General features: G+C 41.6%; 1 protein-coding gene across 2 annotated transcripts in view; it reads right to left on the bottom strand.

Moving 5' to 3' along the window:
* Nucleotides 1-23,941, bottom strand: part of LOC311047666 (carbohydrate sulfotransferase 8-like) — a 69,654-nt gene that overhangs the window by 30,445 nt on the left and 15,268 nt on the right. For both annotated transcript variants that reach the window (XM_084060463.1, XM_084060464.1), the window contains exon 2: nt 17,567-17,778. In XM_084060463.1, the coding sequence (XP_083916589.1) occupies nt 17,567-17,753 (187 nt within the window). In that variant the 5' untranslated portion in view covers nt 17,754-17,778. The remainder of the gene's footprint in view (nt 1-17,566; nt 17,779-23,941) is intronic.

Raw genomic sequence — 23,941 nt, 5'->3', positions numbered from 1 at the left:
GTATATGGAGACCCCTATGTCATCAATATGACATCATAGTAATAACGACATGAACTGGCCTCCAAGTACTTATGGTAATGGGTACTGCACTAAGTAGTCTGACAACTGGTACATTTTTTTTTTTAATTTTGGAAATGTGACGCGTTGTGAGCTTGGTTAATTTCGCGATTTTCGACAAATACATTTTAAGTATAATATGGGGTTTAAGTGATTATAACCAGGAAAGGACAACACTTGCCATATGATGATATTATGATATCCATAACATCCACAATCGCAGTCTTATGTCAGGATATAATATTGATATATTGCCTAGCCCTACATAAATCATAAATCATCAACAACGATGCAATACACGCACGCCTTCAGCATAGAGTGTAAAAAACAAGACGGGGTCTAATAACAGCATAGCTTCCCTGTGGATTCCTGATGTCTTGTTGATGACATCATTCTTGCCCAAATATGGAGGCATGGCAGGACGGGCAGATGGATGGACACAAGCAGAGGCGTCTGCCTGTGGACACAAGGACACACAAGGACACACGAATGCTCTTCTAGGCACCATGCGGTAAAAAGTGGACTGAGCCAGCCGTCATGTCTTCTTAATTTGTCTTCTTAATTTGAAGCCTTGAGTTAAGCAAATTGACCGTCGCCATGTTGGATAATTATGTAAGACGCTGCCATCATGGCTCTTTGCAACCTGACGTGACCATATTTGGATGAAAAGGTGACAATTTGCTCCGCCTCTATCCTGATCGCCGTGGTAGTCTATGATAGCAACTGCAACCAGTAGAGTCGCCCCCTGGTTGCGTTTGATGGAATGCCAGTTTAAGACACTTCCACATTGGCTTCATTTTTCAGGCTGGAAGCTTCCCACTTGGCCTGCAGCCAGAGAGACAGCAGTGAATTGGCAAGTAGTGTGCAGATCCCATACACCAGACTCCATAGCCTCGCGGATATATATTCCATAGCTTGGAGGGTAAGGGTGGGTCTGAGGTTATTGATTCATAGTTACATTACATAGTAACATAGTTGTTGAGTGATTTGAAAAATATTTGGGAATTGAGGTTCTTGGCGTTCTGGCAGGGACGCCGCGTATGCACACGCACGCACACGCTCACGCACACGCACACGCACACGCACACACACACAGGCAGCAATGGATGACAAACTCTTGGCAGGCAATATGAACTGTGGATTTTATAAGTAGTCTGGAACTTCCTCTGAGAACAACCAAGACGTGCCTCAAAGATACTGACTTCCTATTTAATTCTATGAACATCCTCGGGGAACAAGCAGGACGTGCCACAAAGATACAGGCTTCCTATTTATTTCAATGAACTTCCTCAGGGAAAATGCATGATGTGCCACAACGATACAGACCTCCCATTTTATTCAATTCAAATTTAAATGACCAACATCAACTAAATGCTATTGCTTGCTGCAAAGCTCTTTGGGGGAAATGTTAACTGTCATATACTGTTTTTTTTTTTTATGTTTTGTGTATTTGGAAAATACAAAAATACTGTTCTCAGAAGTATCTTCTAGTCAAAATCTAGAAAAAGTGCTCCTCGGAGCACAGATCTCCGCCAGGTTAGATCTGTCTTGATCACATGACCATAGAGATAATGTGTACTGATTTGCGTGATGTTTGAACAAAATCTGTAGGACCAATATAAAATAATATGTTTTGCAAAAATCGGCCTCCTGGTGGCGCTATAATAGGGCAATGTGAGAAGGGTGGCATTTGTTCCTCAACGTAGTGGAAATGTGCGTGCAAAGTATCACAGCAATCGGACGCTGCGTTCATGATTTGAAGCATTTTTGTCTTTAGCTATCATGTATAGACTATAATTGTACAAGGACATAGCTCTTTGCGACTATCCTGTATACAGTATGCTGCGTAGCTTCTTTTTTTTTAAAGAATACTATCTTTGTTTTTCAATATAATACAATAAGGATATTTGCATCTTGTCTACTATAGTGCACCAAAATGTAGTGTGCAACCCTATCTATATAAGTGAGATGGTAAGTGAGAAGTATTAACTGAGTATTCTCACCACACAGCTCCAGAACTTTTCTCTCAGAGGGACAAACAAACCTGAGATAATGAGCCATTGCTATGCCGCGCCGTGCGGCACACACACACACACACACACACACACACACACACACACACACACTTACTTACTTCCTGGGCAGAGGATTGTACATTGCATCAGCTTCTCCCTCCATATGGAGGCCTGTCCAATCTTTCACTGAGATGACACTAAAAAATTAAGCTGTGAAAATGTCTATTTTTATGCAAGTTGCTATGCAGGTTGACAGTGGGTGATTAAGTCATCTTCAGCACAACGTCTCACCTGAGTTTTAATAAGCGAGGGCTTAATTCAAAAGCTGTGCTACAGCAATAGCTGAAAAGCTGTTATGAAATATGCCATCTGGCTAGCGTTCCATGAAAAGTGAACAGATGAGCAGAGCCTGTGAAGACAAGTATTTGCTGTTTGGACATCAAGTGTTTACATCACTAGCTGGAGAGCAGTATAGATAAACTGGCTATCCAACTAACTCTAACCCAACTAATCCTAACCCTATCACAACTAACTCTAACCTAAATAATCCTAACCCTATCTCAACTAACTCTAACCCAACTAATCCTAACCCTATCCCAACGAACTCTAACCCAAATAATCCCAAACATATCCAAAATAACTCTAACCCAACTAATGTGCAAAATACACAAATCACAGCTCAGCATTAACAAGGCCAGGTGTTTCAGTGTATTATCTCATTATCGTTTCTTTACCATTTTTTTTCTGGCTACAGAAAGGCCTGCTTATGGGCTTAGTTAAAATGTGTTGCATCACTACCTAGTACCTACTCAATCAAATTAGCGTTTTTGCTCTGAGCTCAACCATGTGGTTCCTGCTGCCAAGTGAGTTGCCTGAGTGTGAATTGAACTCAAATGGACCCGTCAGAGTACATTTTTACACTGTGCCTTTTACTGTGTACATTTGAGCCACAGCCAAACTGGGTGATACACTCAATTATTTCACCTGACAAGTTTCCTCACTCATCAATGACAAACTCCTACACATATCGTACCATACTTCAGAGGCAATCACGGCACCCAACGTCAGTGTCAGACAGATAGCCTGGACTGTCTCTGCGCACTCGCCAAGCCTCAGTGGCATTGAACATTCATTACGACAATGCCACGGCAATGTTTTTAGTGCCAGCCAAAGCTCCAGTATAGTGATTTACAACCCCTGCACGACCACACCGCACACAATAGGTCTTTACATTACTGAAGTGGATGCACCCGTCATCTTCCACTTGTCTGTCGGAGCAGTGGAATGAATCATGTCCTACAGAGGCAGGTCATCTTATCATGTTTATTGGACACGATGGACATGGGGACATTATTTGAAGTAGAGCCCAACTGAGTTTTGAGTCCTACACCACCACCACAGATGTTTAGAGTTTCAACAACCAATCATTTTCAAATCAAATTAAATTTAAATTTATATTTGAGGACATTTAACTTATAAGCAAAATTAGATCGAAAATAAATACAAACTTGACACAACACAAAAATGAACTTTATTTTATACAACCACTTAAAAGACCACTTCACCCATTCATTTTCATGGACAGTAATTGGTCCTCACTAATGCTCATTATAAAATGGTACCATTTCTCTCTACTTGGTCTGTGTCTCACAGGAGGATTGCAGACAATTCAGAAACCTGCCTACCAGTGACATCATCGGTAGGCAGGTTTGGACGGGCACTTATTTGAAGTTCTGTGGGGTGCACACTTTGGGCAGGTCGAGGCCAGATTATACTTCATCATATGGAAAATAGGCATTTAGGTACAAAGCACCTAATTGTTTTCAGTGCACAACATCGTCTTACAAAGGAGTATAAGTTTAAGCATTAGCTTCCTCCCACCAACCTATGTGATTGAACCCCTTCAATCACAGTTAGTTAGCATTCTGAACGTTTGAAATCTTGTTTGATCGATGATGTCATTATTAGGCTATATTTTTAACTATCAACTATCTATCACCTATCACCTGACAGAAAAAAGGTGAAATCTTCCTTTAATACCCACCTTTTATCTAATGACCATGGATTTTTTTATTTTTTTTATGCCCACAAAGTTAATGCCCCTTTTGACAAAAATATTAATAGCTCCAATCTTACAGCTTTAGAGACAAAATGTAAATGTCTATTCATAGACTTGGAGCAAGTCATTAGTCAATGATCATTATGATTAGCGAGTGCCATCTGGGTTCGAGTATATTATCTTTTTCCAAAATGTCATACTTTTAAAGTCTTCATGAGTCTTAAAAAGTATTGATGCCCGTGCTTTAGAGGCCCAATCCTGGTATGCACCTTTATTGAGGCTAATAAATACAAACACGCACGCACGCACGTACATCACAGGAACCAGGGTTTTCCCTGGTATTCATCAGCCCACAGTGTATCCCAAGGTTTTGTTTTGCTCCATTAAAGCCTCACTCACACTGCATCCAGCCAGCCTGTCTCTCTAAGTGCCTGTACTACTCTGCGTGCTACGTGATCTGAGAATATGAATTAGGCCGAGATCTGTGTCGCCTCTGCAAGAGAGAGGGGAACGTGAGCTTAAAAACAACTCTGGCACGCCGTCTCGCCCTGTAAGCGCATTTGGCATCGCATTTGATTTAGACGACTGGCATATACCCTCCCCTTTTTCCAAACCACAACAGATGCTTCCTCGTTTCAGACATGGGAGATGAAGATCTTTTATTGATGTTCATCCGTGATGAGGAAACAAACAAGGATGCAGTGTGCAGCATACAAAACAAACTTAAGACTTATCATTTCCCACCACGTTGCAAAGGGCAGTGGACCAATTCAGAAACTAAGTATAAATAGATAATACATCACACCAATCCGCCATCAACGTCTCGAAATACCTTCAGATGTCACACGGAAGATTTACATTTCTTGAAACTTTACCTGCCTCTATAGAAGCGAGAAAATATCTTCCCTAAGATAAATACAAATCTAAGTAACTTCATGAAACATCTCTATGAGACATCTTAACATTTAGAGATAGCTGGGAACAGCGTAAAATCCTCAGTGTTCATTTATCCATTTGTAACCAAAAGTAATATGTAACCACTCTCAGAGTTAATTTATACACTGAGGATTTGAGTGGCTCAGAGATCTACCAGCAGCGAGGTCAACACAGTGACAGCTATTGTCCGGCCAATTAGTTTGCACGCAGTGTAGCTACTGAAGGAAGTACGACGAGACAGCTTGATGTAGAGCTCCCTTCCCCCAGCTGTAGAAACCAAAGTGTGGGCAGCAGAGAGAGATGACTCCTCGAGACTGTTTGCCTGTTGGCATCTCAATGCTCCGTTCTGTTCTTCCCCCTCGTCTGTGGGTGGCTTCTTGCGGACAATGCTAATGCTATGTAATATGGAGTGAGAGAGCCTGTGGACATGAGATCATGATCATATTCAGAGGAAGTCGTAGGACCGAGGACGAGGAGGTGGGGGGGGGGGGGGGGTGTGTGCAGTTAAAGGAGTCTCTGTGTCTGTACTTATCTAGTATAATTTTCAAATCATCACTTCTTTACTTCCATTAAGGTCAAGATAAGACGTATTAGCATATGATTCCTCATTCTCACATTGTAGCCTGCCTCCCTCCACAGTCCGCCGATGTCTGATGCAGTCTTCTTCTCATGCAAAATTTACATTGCCTACGCGACTGGCCAAGGACCCCGGAGACCTCAAATCAACACTGGTATGGGTGTGACCTTGTGTGGTTCGTGGAAAGAAAGAAACTCACGTCACAGATGATATCGAACGCTAGTACTTTCTGATTACCAATGAGCTGTTTTAGGGAGGAAGGTCACAGCAGGGGGAGGCTCAGGGGGCCACTGCTGTCTTCATAAAGGCTTACATTCTGAGGAGACCTTGACCTTGTGTTAGCGCTGACTCAGTCCCTAGTGGTACGTGGTGTGTAGCTACTGTGGCTGCTGTCAGCATATCCACACATAAGGCAAGGCGAGGGGAGCTGTGCACGGAGACGTACATTACCGTTACGTGACCTGGGCTCTTTTTAAGTAAGAAAAAAAATTATTGATATGCCTAATATATAACACTGTCCTCTCCTCCCTAAAATGAAACCCTGGATATTGACATGTAGGAAATAGAGATCCATTTCAAGGATTTTGAGAGTGAGTTCCTGGTACAGATGTAATACAGGCGCCAACAGCCATATTATACTGTAGGACTATTGCTTTTATTGAGACGCCACAAAAAGCACTGTCAAGTGTCACCGTGATAATCTCAGCTATATGAGCCATCATGGGAAGCATTGAGATACACACACAGCGACCATTTTGCACTTAGATTATACACGTCGACCCTAATCCCCGAGTATAACATAAGAACAAAATGGCCACCATGTGAATAATAAAAAAATTGCTTGAGAATAGTAATAGGTTTCCCCATCCCCGAGTATGACGTAAGAGCAAAATGGCCTCCGTGTTAATAGTCGACTGAGGATTGTGAAATGCGTAGGTTTCTTTGTTCTTCCATTATGGGAGGCTGTTCAGCGAGGCAATGATTTTGTCTGCGCCCCTGGCATGTACCTTGGGGAAAGGAGTGACCCTGCTAACCTTATGTACAGGAGCAGCAGGGCTGTCCATGTGACATGGTGACGCTCATTGTCTGCCCAACGCTATTAATATACCAGTGAAGTCACCCTGCAAATACAAGAACTGCTACAGAGGGCTGAGCCCGGAGCGTCCCATAAGTAGGGTTTTAGTAATGCAGCTAACAGTCTGACCAGCAGTGGTCACTCAAATGTTTTTACTTAAGTAAAAGTATCAATACTGCAATGTAGAAATACCCTGTTACATGTAAAAGTCAGGAATTCAAAATGTACATGAGTAAAAGAACAAAATCTACAAAGTAACTAGAGTTTTAAAATAATTGTAGTGTAGTAAAAGTACAAAATGTTTCCTCTGAGATGTACAGAAAATTGGAAATACCCCAGTAAAGTAAAGAAAATACCTAAAAAGTGTACTTAAGTAGGCTACAGTAAATGTACTTAGTTACTTTACACCACTGCTGACCAGTGACATCACAAGGCCAGAGGAAACAAGCTGCATTATTCATACCGGACCAACAATCTGTCTGATCTTTTTTGGGGCAAAAGTGGCCCCATATTTGGATCTAGGCCTGCATGTTAATATAAACGACAGTTTATTGTACCAGAGTTTGTACCATTCGGTCTTGCCAAGCTGCATGAATGTATAATAAATGCACACATTTGTTGGTTTGATTCCTTAGGGCTGGGCGATATTGAGAGGTAAATAAAACAAAGTGAAAAGGACATTTACTGTGTGCTGGCTGTTTTCTCAGTTTCATGATATTGTTGAGCCATGCACCTTGTAATCTCTCAAGAACAGATTCCGACCTGCGGTGGAATCTGTCGGAGCGGTTCGTCCTAACCAGTGCGCATTGGCTAAAAGTGGGCGTGCCTTCAGATCAGGAAGTGGGCCGCGCTTTACCCAATCAAATGTAGTGGGCGGGATTCACGTGTCCATCCACCATGATCCACCCCCCCCCTCGAAACTAGCCGAAACTAATTTAACAATAGCGTCCTCGGAGCGGACAAAACCACGGAAAGATATTCACATTTTAAATTACTCTTTCATCATAGAAACAAGTGGGCTTATAACCAAAACCATCCATGTTCTCTGGGAGAAGTGGTGTTAGTGTTCCGTGTAGAAATATTGTTAGTGGGAATGAAAACATGGTCGCACCAACCGGAAGTGATGCGCTATAGGCAGACATGAAACCGGTGTTTCCCTGCGCTCTAGTCTAACATTATACTCCTGCCAGACTCCACAGAATATCAGAAAAGCAGAGGTCGCTGTTTTTCATTTTCTGTGGGGTCTGGCTACGCGAGACTATGCACCTTGAGACTTTGTGTTGTGTTGTGTTGCGGGCATTCTGCTTTGCAGTGCTTTCTCTCTGGGAGATATTGACAAAATCAAATATCCCAATATCTTTTACCTAATACCTCGAGATGACTATTGGTGCTTCACAAGACAATTTTGACAAAAGATCATTAGTAATGTGGATGTGATGACCAAACAGGTAGAGGCATTCATTGTTAGAACAGAGTGTATTCAATTCAAATAATTCTATCAATACTGTAATGCAGCCATTAAGAATCTGTTTATTGGCCAGTACTGTATGACTTGGTGCATTGCTCTTACAAGCTATATCACAATTATAACCAAAATACCAGACACTATCTAGTCTCATAGCACAATATCTATGTTATATTGCCCAGCTCTAATTCCTTCCTCACCAGAAAATACACATGACACTCTATGGAGGACATGACTTACGACCAGATCCTTTAAATATTGTTAAGAGTCAACTCCCTATTCCGGCATACAGCCAATACAAAAAAGGAGCCCTAATTTAAAACTAATTATTCCTCTTCATCTTCAACTACCAAAAGCCACTGTAATATGTGGTGGGAAAAGCAGTCTGAACCAGTAGGCTCAAATTAAACTCTTATTTTATCGAAATAACCTCCACTTGATGGATGTTGACATGATGTTTTCACCCTCGTACACAATAGAGAAATGAGAGAACAAGAGGCTCCTGTCAAAGTCCTTCACCGTATTCTTTTATAATTTCCCACACAGCCTCCCTGTCATATATAACAAAAGAAAAAATGAAATACGTGGAACTGGAAAATAACAATTCAGTGAAGCACTGTGGGTCACTGAGAAGGTTCATTTCTTAAAGAATGGAACCTTTCTAGGCAACTATTTGCTTTTTAACCTCAGCCTTGAACCGTGTGGATTGAAAATACTCCCCCTTTGTGAGGGTAAACAAATCCATGGATTGAGCTGAGTGTCTATTTTAGTGTTCCTCTAACGCATATAGGCTCTTCAGACATCCTTATGTGAGACTGCTGAAAGATGCCATAATGTACTGCGACATTTATGACGCCGGTGTGAAATAATGTAAACGTCACTCAATGGCCTAAAACACAGACACTTCTCATACAGAGAGAGCCAAGCAGCCAGTGTCATTGCTTAATAAAGCACTGAGTGGCTTTATGCCCCCCCCATACAATCAAATCAAATTTGTCTTGCTCCGACATGTTTTTGTTTGGACTGAAGTAGGACCTACATCACACTCATCACACACCAGTAGCCAACTTTCAAATTGTATTAGCTCACTTTAGGGAGGAAATTCAATCGGCAACACATGGTGGAGAGTGGCCAACCCAGAGAAGGCTTTGATGTAATCTAATGTGATTCTCTTTTTCCTCACCGCAGCTTAACGCCGACACGCCTCCTGTTTACAACCTCGGCACAGCGAGTTCTTGTACAAACTCAAGGCAGCTACTGAAAATGTAAATACAGTGTTCTGTCAGGGGAATAATAACGAAAAGGCAAAGTTCAATTTCCTCCAAAATGATTTGTATAGCACCTACTGTGTAGAAAGAAAAGCTATTGAGATGAATCTTGAAATGCAATTACAATCCGGTTGGTGGTGAAGTAGAGCGGCACTCAAACGCTCCTAGGATTACACAACATGGGAAACAAGTAAGCTTTGGTTTCACAGGTCTGAACTTAATAGCATTGATCCAATTAAGCAGAAACAACCATCCAAAACGCCTTGCAACTTATCGCTATTTGCAATCTTATGCACTTCTGCGATTCCCAGTGCAGCACGCTGAAATCAATTACTTGCTAATCAATCAGGTTTTAGGGACATCCAATCATCCACTAACCGAGCAAGGGAGCAGATACTATAGTTAACACAGGCTAAATCGATGATGGAGGAGAACCATTCTATTTTTAGTAGCAGCTTTTACAAGGCGTATGGTGGCAAGCTGAGTGGGAACATCATAGTTCAATCAATGAGAAATGTAATATGACTTATTCCTTTTTATAAAATCAATGATAAGAAAGACCCAGCCGAACCAGATGGATTTCAGTCGTGACTCCCACCACCAACCCAAACAGAACAACACAGCCAATTATAGGCCGATGGTGATGTGGCATTTTCCTATTCCGGACAGTGCTATTACACTGTAACAGTGGAAATTTCCTGGAACATACAAAATGCATGGTCATTGTTGTACACTTATTGGTGCTATTGTCAGCAATAAAAATCAGAGGTCAAAGGTCTTAAGGACAGTTTATGCTTTGTGTGACAAAAGTGACGTCAAAGCGACAAGAAAATGTTTCGCGGAGGACCTTAACAGACACGTCATAAAATGTTGCATACTCTGATTGGTTGGGAAGACAAAGTCATCTCCATTATGCGCGAGACCACATTCACTTCCTTGTTTGCGTTTTATGGCGATGATGTCGGCAAGTCGCAGACAGTAAGAATGCTCAAATCTGTGAAGGTTGTGAGACACGTAGTGCGACGTGTTGTTCGACACTTGACGTTCAAAGAGTAAATTGGCCTTTACATGCCCCTCCTAATCAACATACACCAGTGGAGATGGTGAGCAGTTTCAAGTACTATACCTTTGTGTACACATCACCAAGGACCTGACTTGGAGAATGCACACAGAGACTGTGGCAAAGATGGCAATACAACACCTGCACCACCTCAGGCACTTGAGAAAATTCTGGATCTCTGAAATCCTTCTACTCTGCTACCACCCAGAGCAGCATGATGGGGGCCATCCCTGTATGTAATGGGAATAGCTGCTCTCAGAGTGCGAGTTCTGCGGAAGGTGAGTGCACCACAGGACGTTCCCCCCCGTCCCTGCACAACGTATACGACAGTATACGATACCCATTGCTGCTAAGAGGTTTTTAAAGATGGTTAGAGTGAGTCTAATCTGTCCTTTTTTAAAACCTTATTTTTAACTATATTTTTAACTTATTGTATTTTTTCATTACAATACAGCATTATCTCTATTATTATCTTGCTTGTATCTATTTATATTGAAGTTGTTAGCACAGTTTTGCAGAACATACCAACATTTTGCTGCTTGTACCTGTAAGAGTGAGTGACAAATAAACCCATCTTGATTGATTCTTGATTCAAAATTCTAACTTTTCAACAAATTCATTGACTCATAAAATTCTTTTGAAATGGATTAATTTGGGCATTAGGGTTGTGACAGTTTATAAAAGTCTATCTATAAAAGGCCACCTAAAATTCAAAGACAGAAAAATACAAATCTGTGAAGCTGGAAGTCATGAGGTTTTCACACAACAGCACTCTTAGAATGTATTTTGACCCACCAATGGATCACTACTACTGCAGAGCCACTGGATATAGTATACAGTATATTGCTCTTTTCATCATATGAGACTAAATACAATCTATCAATCTATAACCTTTATCAATCACAGTAAAATCCAGGCCTATACACCAAATAGGCAGAGGACCACGGGCTAACTCCAGCACGCTGGCCGTGCAAATTCAAGACAGCCATTTAATAAAGTCGGACGCAGAGTGGCCCGACTTGCTGAATAGTGCATAGATCCTTCCCAGGACCCTGTCATCACTGTGGCTCTCACAACCATATGGGCACCTGGAGCAAAGCAGATGCTCATAAATTTAGATGAGATGTTTCAGGATGATGTTTTGGGGCACCCCTACCCTCCAAACACACAAACAAACGCAAGCACGCACGCACACACACACACACACACACACACACACACACACACACACACACACACACACACACACACACACACACACACACACACACACACACACACACACACACACACACACACACACACACACACACACACACACACACACACACACACACACACACACACACACACACACAAAATAAAGGTAAGCTAAAGAAAAGATGTGTGAAGTTGATGTGTAACATCTCAAATCAAACCATGAGAATCTAATCATGTGCATAATGTGTATGTGCCTACTACTAGTATTGATTGATATAGTGTGCCTGTGTCAACACTAGAGGATTATCAGCCACTATCTTCTCAGGTGACTGGGCTATCTTGAAATTACTTCATAATGTTTTTGCCATGCAGAAAAAACTGAACTTTTAATATTAAAATGTGGTCAAGTTGTAAATGGTAAATATAAGACTTATTTTACATGATACAGTACATCACTAAACTGATGATATGGGACGATTAAACCTACTAAATTTTTATGTGATTAATTTCATGCTGACCGATAAGTTGATTAATGGTTTCACCCCTGGTTGCAGAGACCACTGATGATGCCAACAGCCAGAGCAGTCTCCTCCACCCCGCACACAGAGAGGATGGTTTTATATGAGCAATGACAGATGACAGATTAATTTAGAATTCTGTGCACATCTTGGTGTAGTACATAAAAGCTGCTTAGTTATGAGCAAGGTTGTGACTGAAAATCATATGGTGAATACTAAGATGTTATCCTTAACCACCATACTTGGCCCATCTCCTTTTTGCCCTCTACACCAAATGTATTCACAGAAGACAGCTTATCTACATGCTCACTTGCAGCTTGTAGATCTGCTATTTTCAGCGAATGTTCACCTATCTTTGCAGAATCGTTGCCTATTGTAACATGCCCAGAATAGGGATGCTATAGCCTCGCGTAGCCAGACAATATCACACGACACACTGCGTGGATATTAGTCTGGTCCCTATCAACGGTAGATTTTCTTCCAAGGGGCGGTTACAAAAAGATCCAAACGGACTCTATTGGTTAGACCTAAACCAATCAGAGCAGTGCTTCCTTGAACGAACCAATCAGAGCAGTGCTTCCTTGTACGTCATTGCTCCAAATAAGGTGATAAGCCCGCCCACATTTGGATACTGGGCCCTGGTTGGCTCCGCACAACTGCGGAGGGAGAGAATTGAAATCTCTATGGAGGGGGGCCAGACCTAATCTGCCGAGGGCTAAAGTGCATGCAATTTTGCAAAGGCAGATTCGTCTGGAACCAGGCTAGGGATGCTAGGCTTCATGTGGTTAAGCCATATGACCAAGTCCTGCCTCCTATACTTGGAAGCAAAAAAACATATCATAAATCAATCCCATTCTGAATATCTCTAGATCTACTACTGCACCCATGCTTTATTGCGCATGCAGGTGTGTGCGCGACTGTTCGCACAAATCCCGGCCAAACCGGGACTTCTGCTCACCCCTATATACAATGTATGTGCGGACATAGGTTTTTTTCCGCCTAGAGCGGTAAAAAAATCTTCACATGCAAAAGCACAGCGTCCGTGCGCTGTCAGTGTCACTTTTAAAAAGTATAGTAATAAAAGTAAAAATGTTAGGCCACGCATTTTGCCAGTGGTTCCTCTGTTTGACGAATGGTGAGGGCAGCAGTATATAAACTACTCTGTAACCAGAGGTCGTGCCATTGAGCCCCCCGTGGCCACCAGGTTACCTCTTAACAAATTGTTATAGTCAAAAAATAAGAGCCAGGCAGAAACATTGACAAATAAAAAATACACAAAAACCAACATGTCAGCAAGCACCAGGAACACTACAAGGTGGTTCAGGAACACAGGTTTTACACTGTCCAAGGATATCACTCCCTTTTCAGTCATAATACACCAGCTGTAGATATATTTATTATAGTTGTGTGAGGTCATTGGGTGCTTGTACAGTATATATATCAGTTAAAATGTTGTTTTTTTCCTTTCCTTTTCTGTTTAACCACTTTCAACCTGGCATCCCTATTTGTCATTACAGTCAAACATGTTTTATTTTTTTCATAAAGAGTAGAAATAAAAGATCTACAAGATCACAACGCATCGCAATGCAACCTATACTGTGTTGAAGTATATAGGGCTTAAGTGGTCAAGGACAAAAAAAGAGCTTTACTTAAATATTGTGTCTATAATGCATTATAATCCCATTTATAATGCATTATAATGCACTTATACGGCTTCATAACATTTGTTATACATGTTTATAATTATGCATAATAACTTATAACAAAGACACTTTATAACTGACTAAGTTATAAAGTAAACATACTGATAATGTAGCCTGGTAAACCCTCCCTCCGGAAATCTCATTTCCATTTGATTTCAGAAAGGAGTCTGGTCTGAAACGCCTTTCTGCAATAATCGCTGTGGGCTGGAGTTGGGCGGGAGTAATACCGTTGACTGACAACCCCTTCAACCAATGATCGTTTTCCCCTTCAGCCAATGAGCAGTTCATTTTGACGAGCTCCAGACTATGTGACGCAACGGGACTTTTGGGACGGCCATGCCGAAAATAGGTTGCCTTATTGGGATACATGCGTGTCACTCCCCGCCCCTGCCGGTTCTCTAAATTTATATTTTTAAATAGGCTCTGTCATGATTAATTGACCACATATATGAAGTTAAACAACTAAATTCTATCCAAACGATATCTTATAAGTAAATTCCGTGCCTCAAAAAAGAAGTTTGAAAGCGTTATAAAACTGAAAGTAAGAAGTGAAGGCACTCGCACAAACAACAATGGCTGCCGTTCGTCTTTTGTCGGCGGCTCTCAGGCTGCACTCGGGTTCATTCGGGCTCACTCGAACTCGCCACCTGATTGGCCAACTGTCGCTGTCAATCACAGAACAATGAGCGACGACGCTGATAGGCTCGTCGGCTCGGCGAGCAGAGCGATTATTGGAGAAAGGCGTTTCAGACCAGACTCCTTTCTGAAATCAAATGGAAATGAGATTTCCGGAGGGAGGGTTTACCAGGCTACTGATAATGTGCTGTTCGCACTTATAATAATTCATAAACCTTGTTATAAGTTGTTATGCCTAATTGCCTATAATTTTTAAACATTTATAACTAGTGTTATGAAGCCTTATAAGCGCATTATAATGCATTATATGTGCCTTTTCATTTACTGTCAATGTACCTTTTTGGGAGAGGGTTAGGTGGGAGGGTTTGTGTTTGTTTGTTTTCTTTCAGAAAACTAGAAGGGTTTCTTTTAATCACCGTTTAGCCTTATCCTGTAAGCTGTGAATAAAAATGATGTTAAAATAAAAATAATGCATTATAAATGTGTTTATAATGTATTATAGGCCCGACCTTTAACCCTTTAAAACCAAGAAAGCACCTGTGTCATTTTAGCATTGGCCATAGCAGATCTAAAAGCTCGTGCATCTGCTATTTTTGAGTCTTGAAGTCTTGAAAGTGTGAGAACCATACTGATTTAGAAGGCATTTGTAGAATCGGCCTCAGGTCTAAATGGGTTAAGTAAAGCGCTACCAAAGAGCTTACTCATGGCATGCTAATGAACAATGTTGGGTCACCATCAGGGCAGGCTGAGGGGATTGAAAACTTTGTTTCCGTCCGTGCAGAATGTTTACGTTGGCATCATTAGATTTGTTGACAGGCCCCGTGTTTCAAGAGGCTATAGAGGCACGGGCTAATAACAGCTGTGAAAGTCATTATTATCGGATGCACAATGCGCTCAACACCCTGACAATTACACCCTCCATGTCGATGTTCCTCAAGCAGCACTGTGAAGTGATTGAAAATCTGCATCTGTTTAATCTATGGTGTCAGTGAGGGATTCAGAAAGGAAACAGAGGCGATTGCGAATAGAGACATCACAAAACCAATTTCAGGGTATTGTGCGTTCTGCACTGATGGAACATGGAGGGGATGCAATTTAAAAATGGCCTCTGATGTGTTCATTCTTTTATGCTGTTATATTGTTATATTGATCTGTGAAATGTAATTTACGAACTCAACCATTTCCAATTTCTTTTAACTGCTTTCTTTCTTTCAATACCCATCACATTATTATTCTGTTTCCTTAAATGAGGTATGGCACTGCAACGACCCCATGCTTCTGAAAGAGTGCTTAACTACAAAAATATATATATATATACATGCTCCCACACATTTCCATTCTGTTGGAATGAATCTACATTTTCTCAATAACTCCACCAAATTACAAAGTATGAGGATAATTGAGACTAACCCTAGCTCACTGTGTATATACAATGCAGATCAAAATACCAATTCCCAAAAGGCCACTGGGTTTGATGTTGCCCATGTGTATGAGACAGTAAGTGGCATAACCCGGCCCTGGAAATGGCTCTGCTCAGGAAATTGACTGTCACCACTGGGGACACTCACGTGGAAATTACAGAATCCACCCCATGGTTACAAACCAGGCACATTCTTTGCAAACCCTGAAAAACAAAGTTCACCTACTGCCAAACTGCAGCCACTTTTGGTTCGCTGGTTGAAAGATGGTCCCTAAACTGATGGAATTGGAATGGACTTGTATCAGGACTTGTTTACTAAAGATACGTTTACTGCTGAATATGACCGACATGAAACACAACATTGTCTCATGTACTACAATTCACTATGAGCGAACACAACTATTCCCTTTTCACGTCAGTTCAAATTAGTGTTTTCCTAGTGTAATCTATCTAGTCAAGTCTGAGCCACAGTTACCACCTGAAAACAAGATGCTGCAATGTCATCCTCTGTCAGCCACAAAACAAGGCCTCCATTACACAATATAAAGGCACTGCAGAAGAACAAGGAAAACAACAACAACCTCTAACTCAGCTTGAGGAAAGATGGAGCAAATGGATTACATTTACAAAACAGAATGACACCAACAAAAGTTAAAGGACATTAAAATAATACAGTATAGACAGTATATTTGCATAAGAGGGATAACTAGGTAAACCTAGAAGAACTACTATGTATGTTAGCTCCTCAGACAGTTGATTGTTTTAAGAATTTGTGAGTTTGAGATGAAGAGGAAAAACTCAATAAAACAATGATTTTTAAAAAAAAAAGTAATTAATTTTCAGAAATTGGAAGAACATCTGAAAAGATAAAACAAAAACAAAAAAGAAATAGAAAAACTGAACTGTCCAACCGACTTTTCTCCACAATGGAAATATAGCATTTTGGCAATATATTTGTCAGCTAATGGTGGATCACCTGCCAAAGTGGTTGGCAGCGTATACGAACACACCAGCCACAGCACAACATTTACCAGCATTTGGCTGGTGGTTGGTGGTAATAATTTCCCATGCTGTTCTACACAGCATGGACAACTACTGACTGTGTCTGTGCAATACTGACCACAAGAGAATACTGTAAGTAGGCTACAGTAAATGAAAAAGTATACACTTGACAGAAATCAGGCAACGTTCGCTGACTCTAATACGATGCCGGCTATTTGCCACCTTAATCACCTCAAATCTATTTCATACTTTGTTTTACAGTAGCCGATCTACAAGCTCACAAACCATCACATTGCGATGCATTGTGAGCTTGTAGATTGGCTATTTTCGATATTTGTTAAAGAAGAATACAAGTGACATTTTGAAAACCTTTCAAGGTCTGAAAATGTTCGGCTATAATTACAAGCCCAAAATAGGGAAGCCAGGTTGAAAGCGCTTACGGCTAATTTAGACTCAGAACAACTGATCTTCGACGTGTTGTCTGCTTGAATATCGGTTGCTTTCAGCAAGCTATGCCGGCATGTGACAGAGTATAAAATTAAGCGTTACTCCACAGAGCATAGACAGCCACTGACCTGGGGTCTGCTGCTGGACCATCTCAGAGAGGTCCTGGAGGCGGACCAGAAGGAGCAGGGAGCCGGCTCCCAACAGCAGGAGGAACCACAGGGAGCAGTACAGGGAGCAGGGCAGCTTCATGGCCACCACCAGCAGCCTCTTCCGCCCACGCGGAACATCCAGAGCCCTACAGTTCACCTGGCTCATCCCACTGCAGCCCAGCCTGCACAGCCTGTGGAAAGAAAGACAGTTACAATGTTAAATAATGTATACTTAGTTGCGCAGCTGTGTTTCATAAAACGAAAATAGCTGATCTATTAAGCTCACGATGCCTTGCAACGCGACACACTGTGAGCCTGTAGCCGGCTAGTTTCTTTTTTTCTTTCTTTTTAGAAATCAGTCTAGAGAAGACCTGAGGCTCTCTATAAACAGAGTACGGTGGGTTGTATTGTTGTTCAGTGTTCCCGTTGCATTGAATCCAAAGTAGCAAGTATGAATGATAGGGTTCCATAACACACATTCATGTATTGTACTTGGCAAGTAAAGTGATTCCGGGAAAGGTAATACATCGGGGGGGAAGAAACCACCACAAAGAGACATGTGAAACATGAAAAGACAACCGGAGGTGGAGGAAGGGTGGAGGTTTGACAGGGTAAACACTGGTAACACTCTGCTGTGGTCTTGCTCAGCTAAAGCAAATCGATTCATGTGCGTCATGATGACAGAATATTGTGGGATTGTGTGAAGACAGGGACACAGCATACCCTGTGACATCAACATTCTTGTGAAACAGAAGCTTGTCCACTGACAGAGCGAGAATCTCTGAGAAGAAACGACAACTGGCAACGCTATGGTAGACTTTAAACAAACAAAATACAAATACATCTCCAGGCTCATTTAATAACATTAACACAGAGTTTTGTTTTTGTAGGCCTGATGGGAAGGCAAATTGTCTTTTTTTGATGAGACCCAGAGAACCAGAAGCACACAAACTAACATGACCTCTTCTTACCTAATCCAGGAGTTAGAGTTGCAGTCAAAAGCCACTGACTAGAGCAGAGCCCAACTTTTTTTTAAACTGCCCTCAAGTTTGCTTCCTACAGTAGCTAAGGGGCACCTGATCTTTGAAGGCTGACTGAGACCAAATGGATCAGTGCCTATGAGAGTAATGGCTAGCAGAAGACCGGAGACGTCAATGCAAACCACAAGACCGCAGCCAGCGTAATGATACATGACAGTCAGGGATAACCACAGCCAGCGTGAAACACATGGGCGCAGGACACGGAGCGATGCTTTCGTCTGTCTAGAAGAGATGCTTACTGTACAGCAGCCAACAAGCCCAACTAGAGTTAATAAGGATGCTGCCAGCCTAGTTAAATATGCTGGTGCATGATGAATTTGTGTGTGTGTGTGTGTGTGTGTGTGTGTGTGTGTGTGTGTGTGTGTGTGTGTGTGTGTGTGTGTGTGTGTGTGTGTGTGTGTGTGTGTGTGTGTGTGTGTGTGTGTGTGTGTGTGTGTGCAAGCATGTGTGCGTGCGTGCGGCCGTGCGTGTCTGAGTGTGAACATATACGCATATGTGCATTAGTGTATGCATTTCCGCATGTTTACTCTACATGAATCCAGGAGAAGATGTTGCTGACTGCAGCCTTCCTGTTCCCAAGAGACCAGGCAGGAACATCTGTTCCTCTGGAGCTTGGTCAAACAGCCTCTCTCAGCAGGTGCAACTAGCCGGGGAACTTAGCAGTTCAGTCACAAGCATAAGCACACACATGCAGGCATGCATGCACACAAACGCACACAAAGACACACACACACACACACACACACACACACACACACACACACACACACACACACACACACACACACACACACACACACACACACACACACACACACACACACACACACACACACACACACACACACACACACACACACACACACACATTTTGTGCAATCATTAAAATAAAAGAGCATGTTCTCGAATGATCCACTATATCTCTCTAACACACGTACACAGTTAAAGGATGCTCATATTAGACATTGGTTGGAAGGACACAGACAAAGGCTGGCCTTGTGATGATGAGCAGTCTTTTACCTTCAAAACAGGCAAATGCAAACATGAATGCTGCACTCAGCACTCTAGCCTAAATAGTTTGACCAATTAAAAAGCAATACAGAAATGAGGCAACCAGGTGGCTCAACTGTCAGCAGATCCAATTGTGACATTGTGGGCATTGTGGGTTTGATTCAGGCTCAAGACCAAAGCCATAATCCCTTATTGTTGCCTCTTTTTTTCCTTTTTTTTTAGCGGCGCTAGCCGCTCTATACCTTTAGGTATAGAGCGGCGCTAGCCGCTCTATACCTTTAGGTATAGAGCGGATATTAGCCCTCTATGCCTGGCTTTTGCGTCAACGTTCTGATTGGTCAGGTGCGTCAACGTTCTGATTGGTCAGGTGCGTCAACGTTCTGATTGGTCAGGTGCGCCAAAGTTGTGATTGGTCACTATTCATGACATCACTATGATGTCATGAATATAGAATTCGATGTCTATATAAACGATGACAATGACTTCATCTTATTATTCATTTGGCTAAAGTCTCCGTCTAGGTAAGTTATTTAAAGTTAATATGACGAATAGAAAGAGAAAGATACAAGAACAGATGAAGGGTGAATGTATAGAAAGTCTGAGTTCGGGACCCAGTCATCCGTTATGACAGAATGGTTTGATAGAGACGATCGAGAATCCAAGAGTCCGTTAAGGTTCTGATTGGTCAGGCCCGTCAAGGTTCTGATTGGTCAGGCCCGTCAAGGTTCTGATTGGTCAGGCCCGTCAAGGTTGTGATTTGTCAGGCAAGGGGACTATTCATGACATCACTATGATGTCAAGGTTTATTTTTTATTTCCTCATGTTTTTTTTTGTATATATTTTTATTTGGCTAAAGTCTCCTTCTAGGTAAGTTATTTAAAGTTAGATCCTCAATTTAACTTTATCTGTCGTCGACGCTCTGATTGGTCAGACCCGTCAACAAAGTGATTGGTCAAGCTTCACATGACACATGGCTATAAACACATTATAAACACATATCGATGACATAATGTATTCAAAGGCGCCGCTACCTTCACACAGGGTGTGATTTTTTTTATAGATGCTAGTTATAGTATACTATGCATATATACTGAACAGTGTGTTTTTTATTTATTTGGTTTATTTATCAGGGACAGTCAGAGATGCTCGTAGGCCTGCGTCCTGCGTCGCTGACGCACCATATTGCGAAAGGACGCATTCATGACAACTCTAGTGCGTCCATGGGACGCAGCTCCGATTAGCTCCGATAATATATAATATTTGTCAGCTGTGATCTACATGGACTCTCTCGGTTAGGCACCGTTGGTGGAGAAGTATAACTCTCCGGTTAGACACCGTTGTACTGGAGAAGTATAACTCGGTTAAACGGCGTTGTGCAGCAGCACAGCCCCTCGCTGTTAGTCTACGCTACACACAGAGAGAGAGAGAGAGAGACGGCATGAGGACCTGCTCTTAAACGTGTTAAAACGTCTTGGATAGACCACTGTCTGGAATAATAACTGATCATCATACATACAGGTCTACTACTAATCTTTGTTGCTGTTGTCATCTTAAATTGACCAGCCAAAGTAAAATCCCCGATTTTAGAGTGTTCTCCCACTTGCTTGGAGATCATAGTGAGTGGTGGATTAACGCATGTTGCCAATCAGCTGTGTAACATTAGCAGGTTAACGATGGCTCGTTGATCCTATGCATTTGACCCTGATTTGACCACAAAGGCAAACAAAAGCACTAATTAATGGCAGCTGTAAGTAACCGGTTGTCTATCGTCTGTGTCTTGTGTATGTTTAATAGGCAACTGGATGTTTTCTGTAGCTTAGAGATATCATAACAATTAATTCCCTGAAGAGGGTAGACCCTCTCCCTCATGCTAAACTTAAAGTGACTTATAAGGTTCCACTTCTCCTCAAAAAGACAACTTTATTTTCCTTTCTCAATGACAAGCCTAATAGTATTATTGCATGTTGACTATGTGCAATAACTGCAAGCCAATGTTCATAGGCATTGTCAGTATTTGTCTTCATTATTTCTTGAATTCCTATTTCTTTATTTGCCAATACTTCCACTGTAAGCCAGTGTTTTCAGTCTACACAATAAATAGTAAAAATAAATTCTACATTCATAAATAATACAAAATAAAATAATAATAATGATTAAAAGGTTCTATGATTAAATGTATTCTATTGGTCAAAGGTATGTTAAATCCACCTGTTGCCCACTACTAGTATTTCTTACCATAAGGTGTGCTAATACTACAGAATCATATACATTTGAAAAAATATATTTATGATTTTTTAATATATGTATATATATCGGTATCGGTCTTGAAAAGCAGGAACGGGTCGCACTGATCTAGATCTGCTATTTTCACAATATGTATCTGTGGAACTGAATCAAACTAAATTAAGTGCCTCAACTCCTAATTCCTCAGGGTGGGGGGTCCCCAGTTAAAATATGATTATTTTGGGGGGTCGCTGCCTGAAAAGGTTGAGATCCACTGCATCAGGATATAATGTACACAGTCACACACGCATAGAAGATATGGAGATTGGAGATCAAAGAAAACGATAGGGGGGGGGACGTGTAATTGGGGACCCATAAAATGTCCCTGGGACCCATCTAAAAGACCACCCTTGCATCCCAGGACCCATTACATTGAAAACCTAGCAACATCACTGGACAGTGCACATTAATCAACATGTCAGTTTTCACATCCACATAAATGAGCCAGAGTTAGCCAAAAGCTAATTTTCATCTGTAGTCCCTGAGCAGGCTGTTCACTTCAAAGGTGGTGATATAGCTATCCATACAAAAACAGACATCAATACAATACAAGACAAGTAGTAGACATAGTACAGGAGACAGAACAATTATAGTGAAATATGAGAAATGACACCAGTGACAAATGGAGCTGATAATTACCCATGATAAAACATTTGCATAAATTAAAACTTTAAGCCATCTCTTAAGGTTGAATTTGAAGGTGTTGATTACTTGTTCAGATACATTGTGTTATTAAGATATACATTTTGTTTGCTTGACCACAAATACAAAGGCTGTTATTTAGATAGGTGGCAGACACTCTATATGTAAGCACAGGTGGATATTCCTGCTGGGCATTGCTGCCTGTCACACCTACTACGGTGCCACTATAGGCCACCTGCAGGGTTGTCAGCCGGGAGCCACCCATCACTGGCGTTTTGCTCCTTTAATCCCAGAACATCTTGAGGCGGTGGAGCAGCGGCAGGGACGTCTTCCTGCCACTCCCTGCAGCCAGCTCAGAGGACCCTTGTTCTCCCCACACTCTGTACCATGTGGTATTGTACTTGTGTGTACAGTGTATGTGTAAATGGGTCCCAGCCACAAGGCTGCTGAGCTGCTGCTCTGGATACGAGCATCTGCTACATGCCTAAATTGTCAATTGTAATTGTAATGCCTTAACAAATTCAATCCGGGAAATCAACGATTTGCACAAATTATCATGATTTTTCAAAAATAGCAGATCTACAAGCTCATAGTGCGGCACTCGGTGCCGCACTATGAACTTGTATATCTGCTATTTGTTAATAGCCAGAGTATAAAATAATGGCTTTAGCTCAAATCAAAAATGTTATTATCACTGTGGTAAACTCCGTAAAATTATTTGGTAAAGGACCAACGTGGGTACTGGGAGTCCTGTGTGTTGTGCCTAAGAGACATGGCTGAATGGGAATATTCCAGACTGTTCAGTCAAACAAGCCAGCCCAGAAGAGAGGCAGTAGGCTTCCAAGGCATAAAAAAGCGAGTAGGTAAATCTCAAAGATAATACACTTCACTCCACAACAAGCTGAAATTAATTAAAATACTTAATTAGGTGTATGGAAATGCAGACGTGCACACCAACACCGTCCCTTATGAGCAGACGCGGATGCTGTGTCAAGATGACAAATTATAATCAAATCTATAACATACAATACACTCCTGGAATTTTAAAGAGTTGATTCCAGTGACAATGTACAATAAGAATATCAGTGCAAGCTGTGGAACATATGGCTGGTTCCTGCTGGTCAAAACATATCCCATGTTTTACTTCAGCCCTAGGCCTCCACATCTGCACTTATTTCCATGAAAACAGATGAGAAGAGTGGAGGGCTATAGGCCCCGGGGCAGCTCTGCGCTGAAGGAAAACATTCTATTGATTCACTGACTGAGCCTCCATCCTCATTCTAGATTCCTCACATCCACAGTAGCCATGAAAAACGTCATTGTCTAGTTTTGTGGGACCTCAGACAGTGAATTGTCTTCTCAAGCACTATTATCTGCA

The sequence above is a fragment of the Gymnoscopelus microlampas genome (assembly GCF_963454915.1).
Source record: "Gymnoscopelus microlampas genome assembly, chromosome: 6".
NCBI lineage: Eukaryota > Metazoa > Chordata > Actinopteri > Myctophiformes > Myctophidae > Gymnoscopelus > Gymnoscopelus microlampas.
This window is presented reverse-complemented; position numbering and strand designations above follow the sequence as displayed.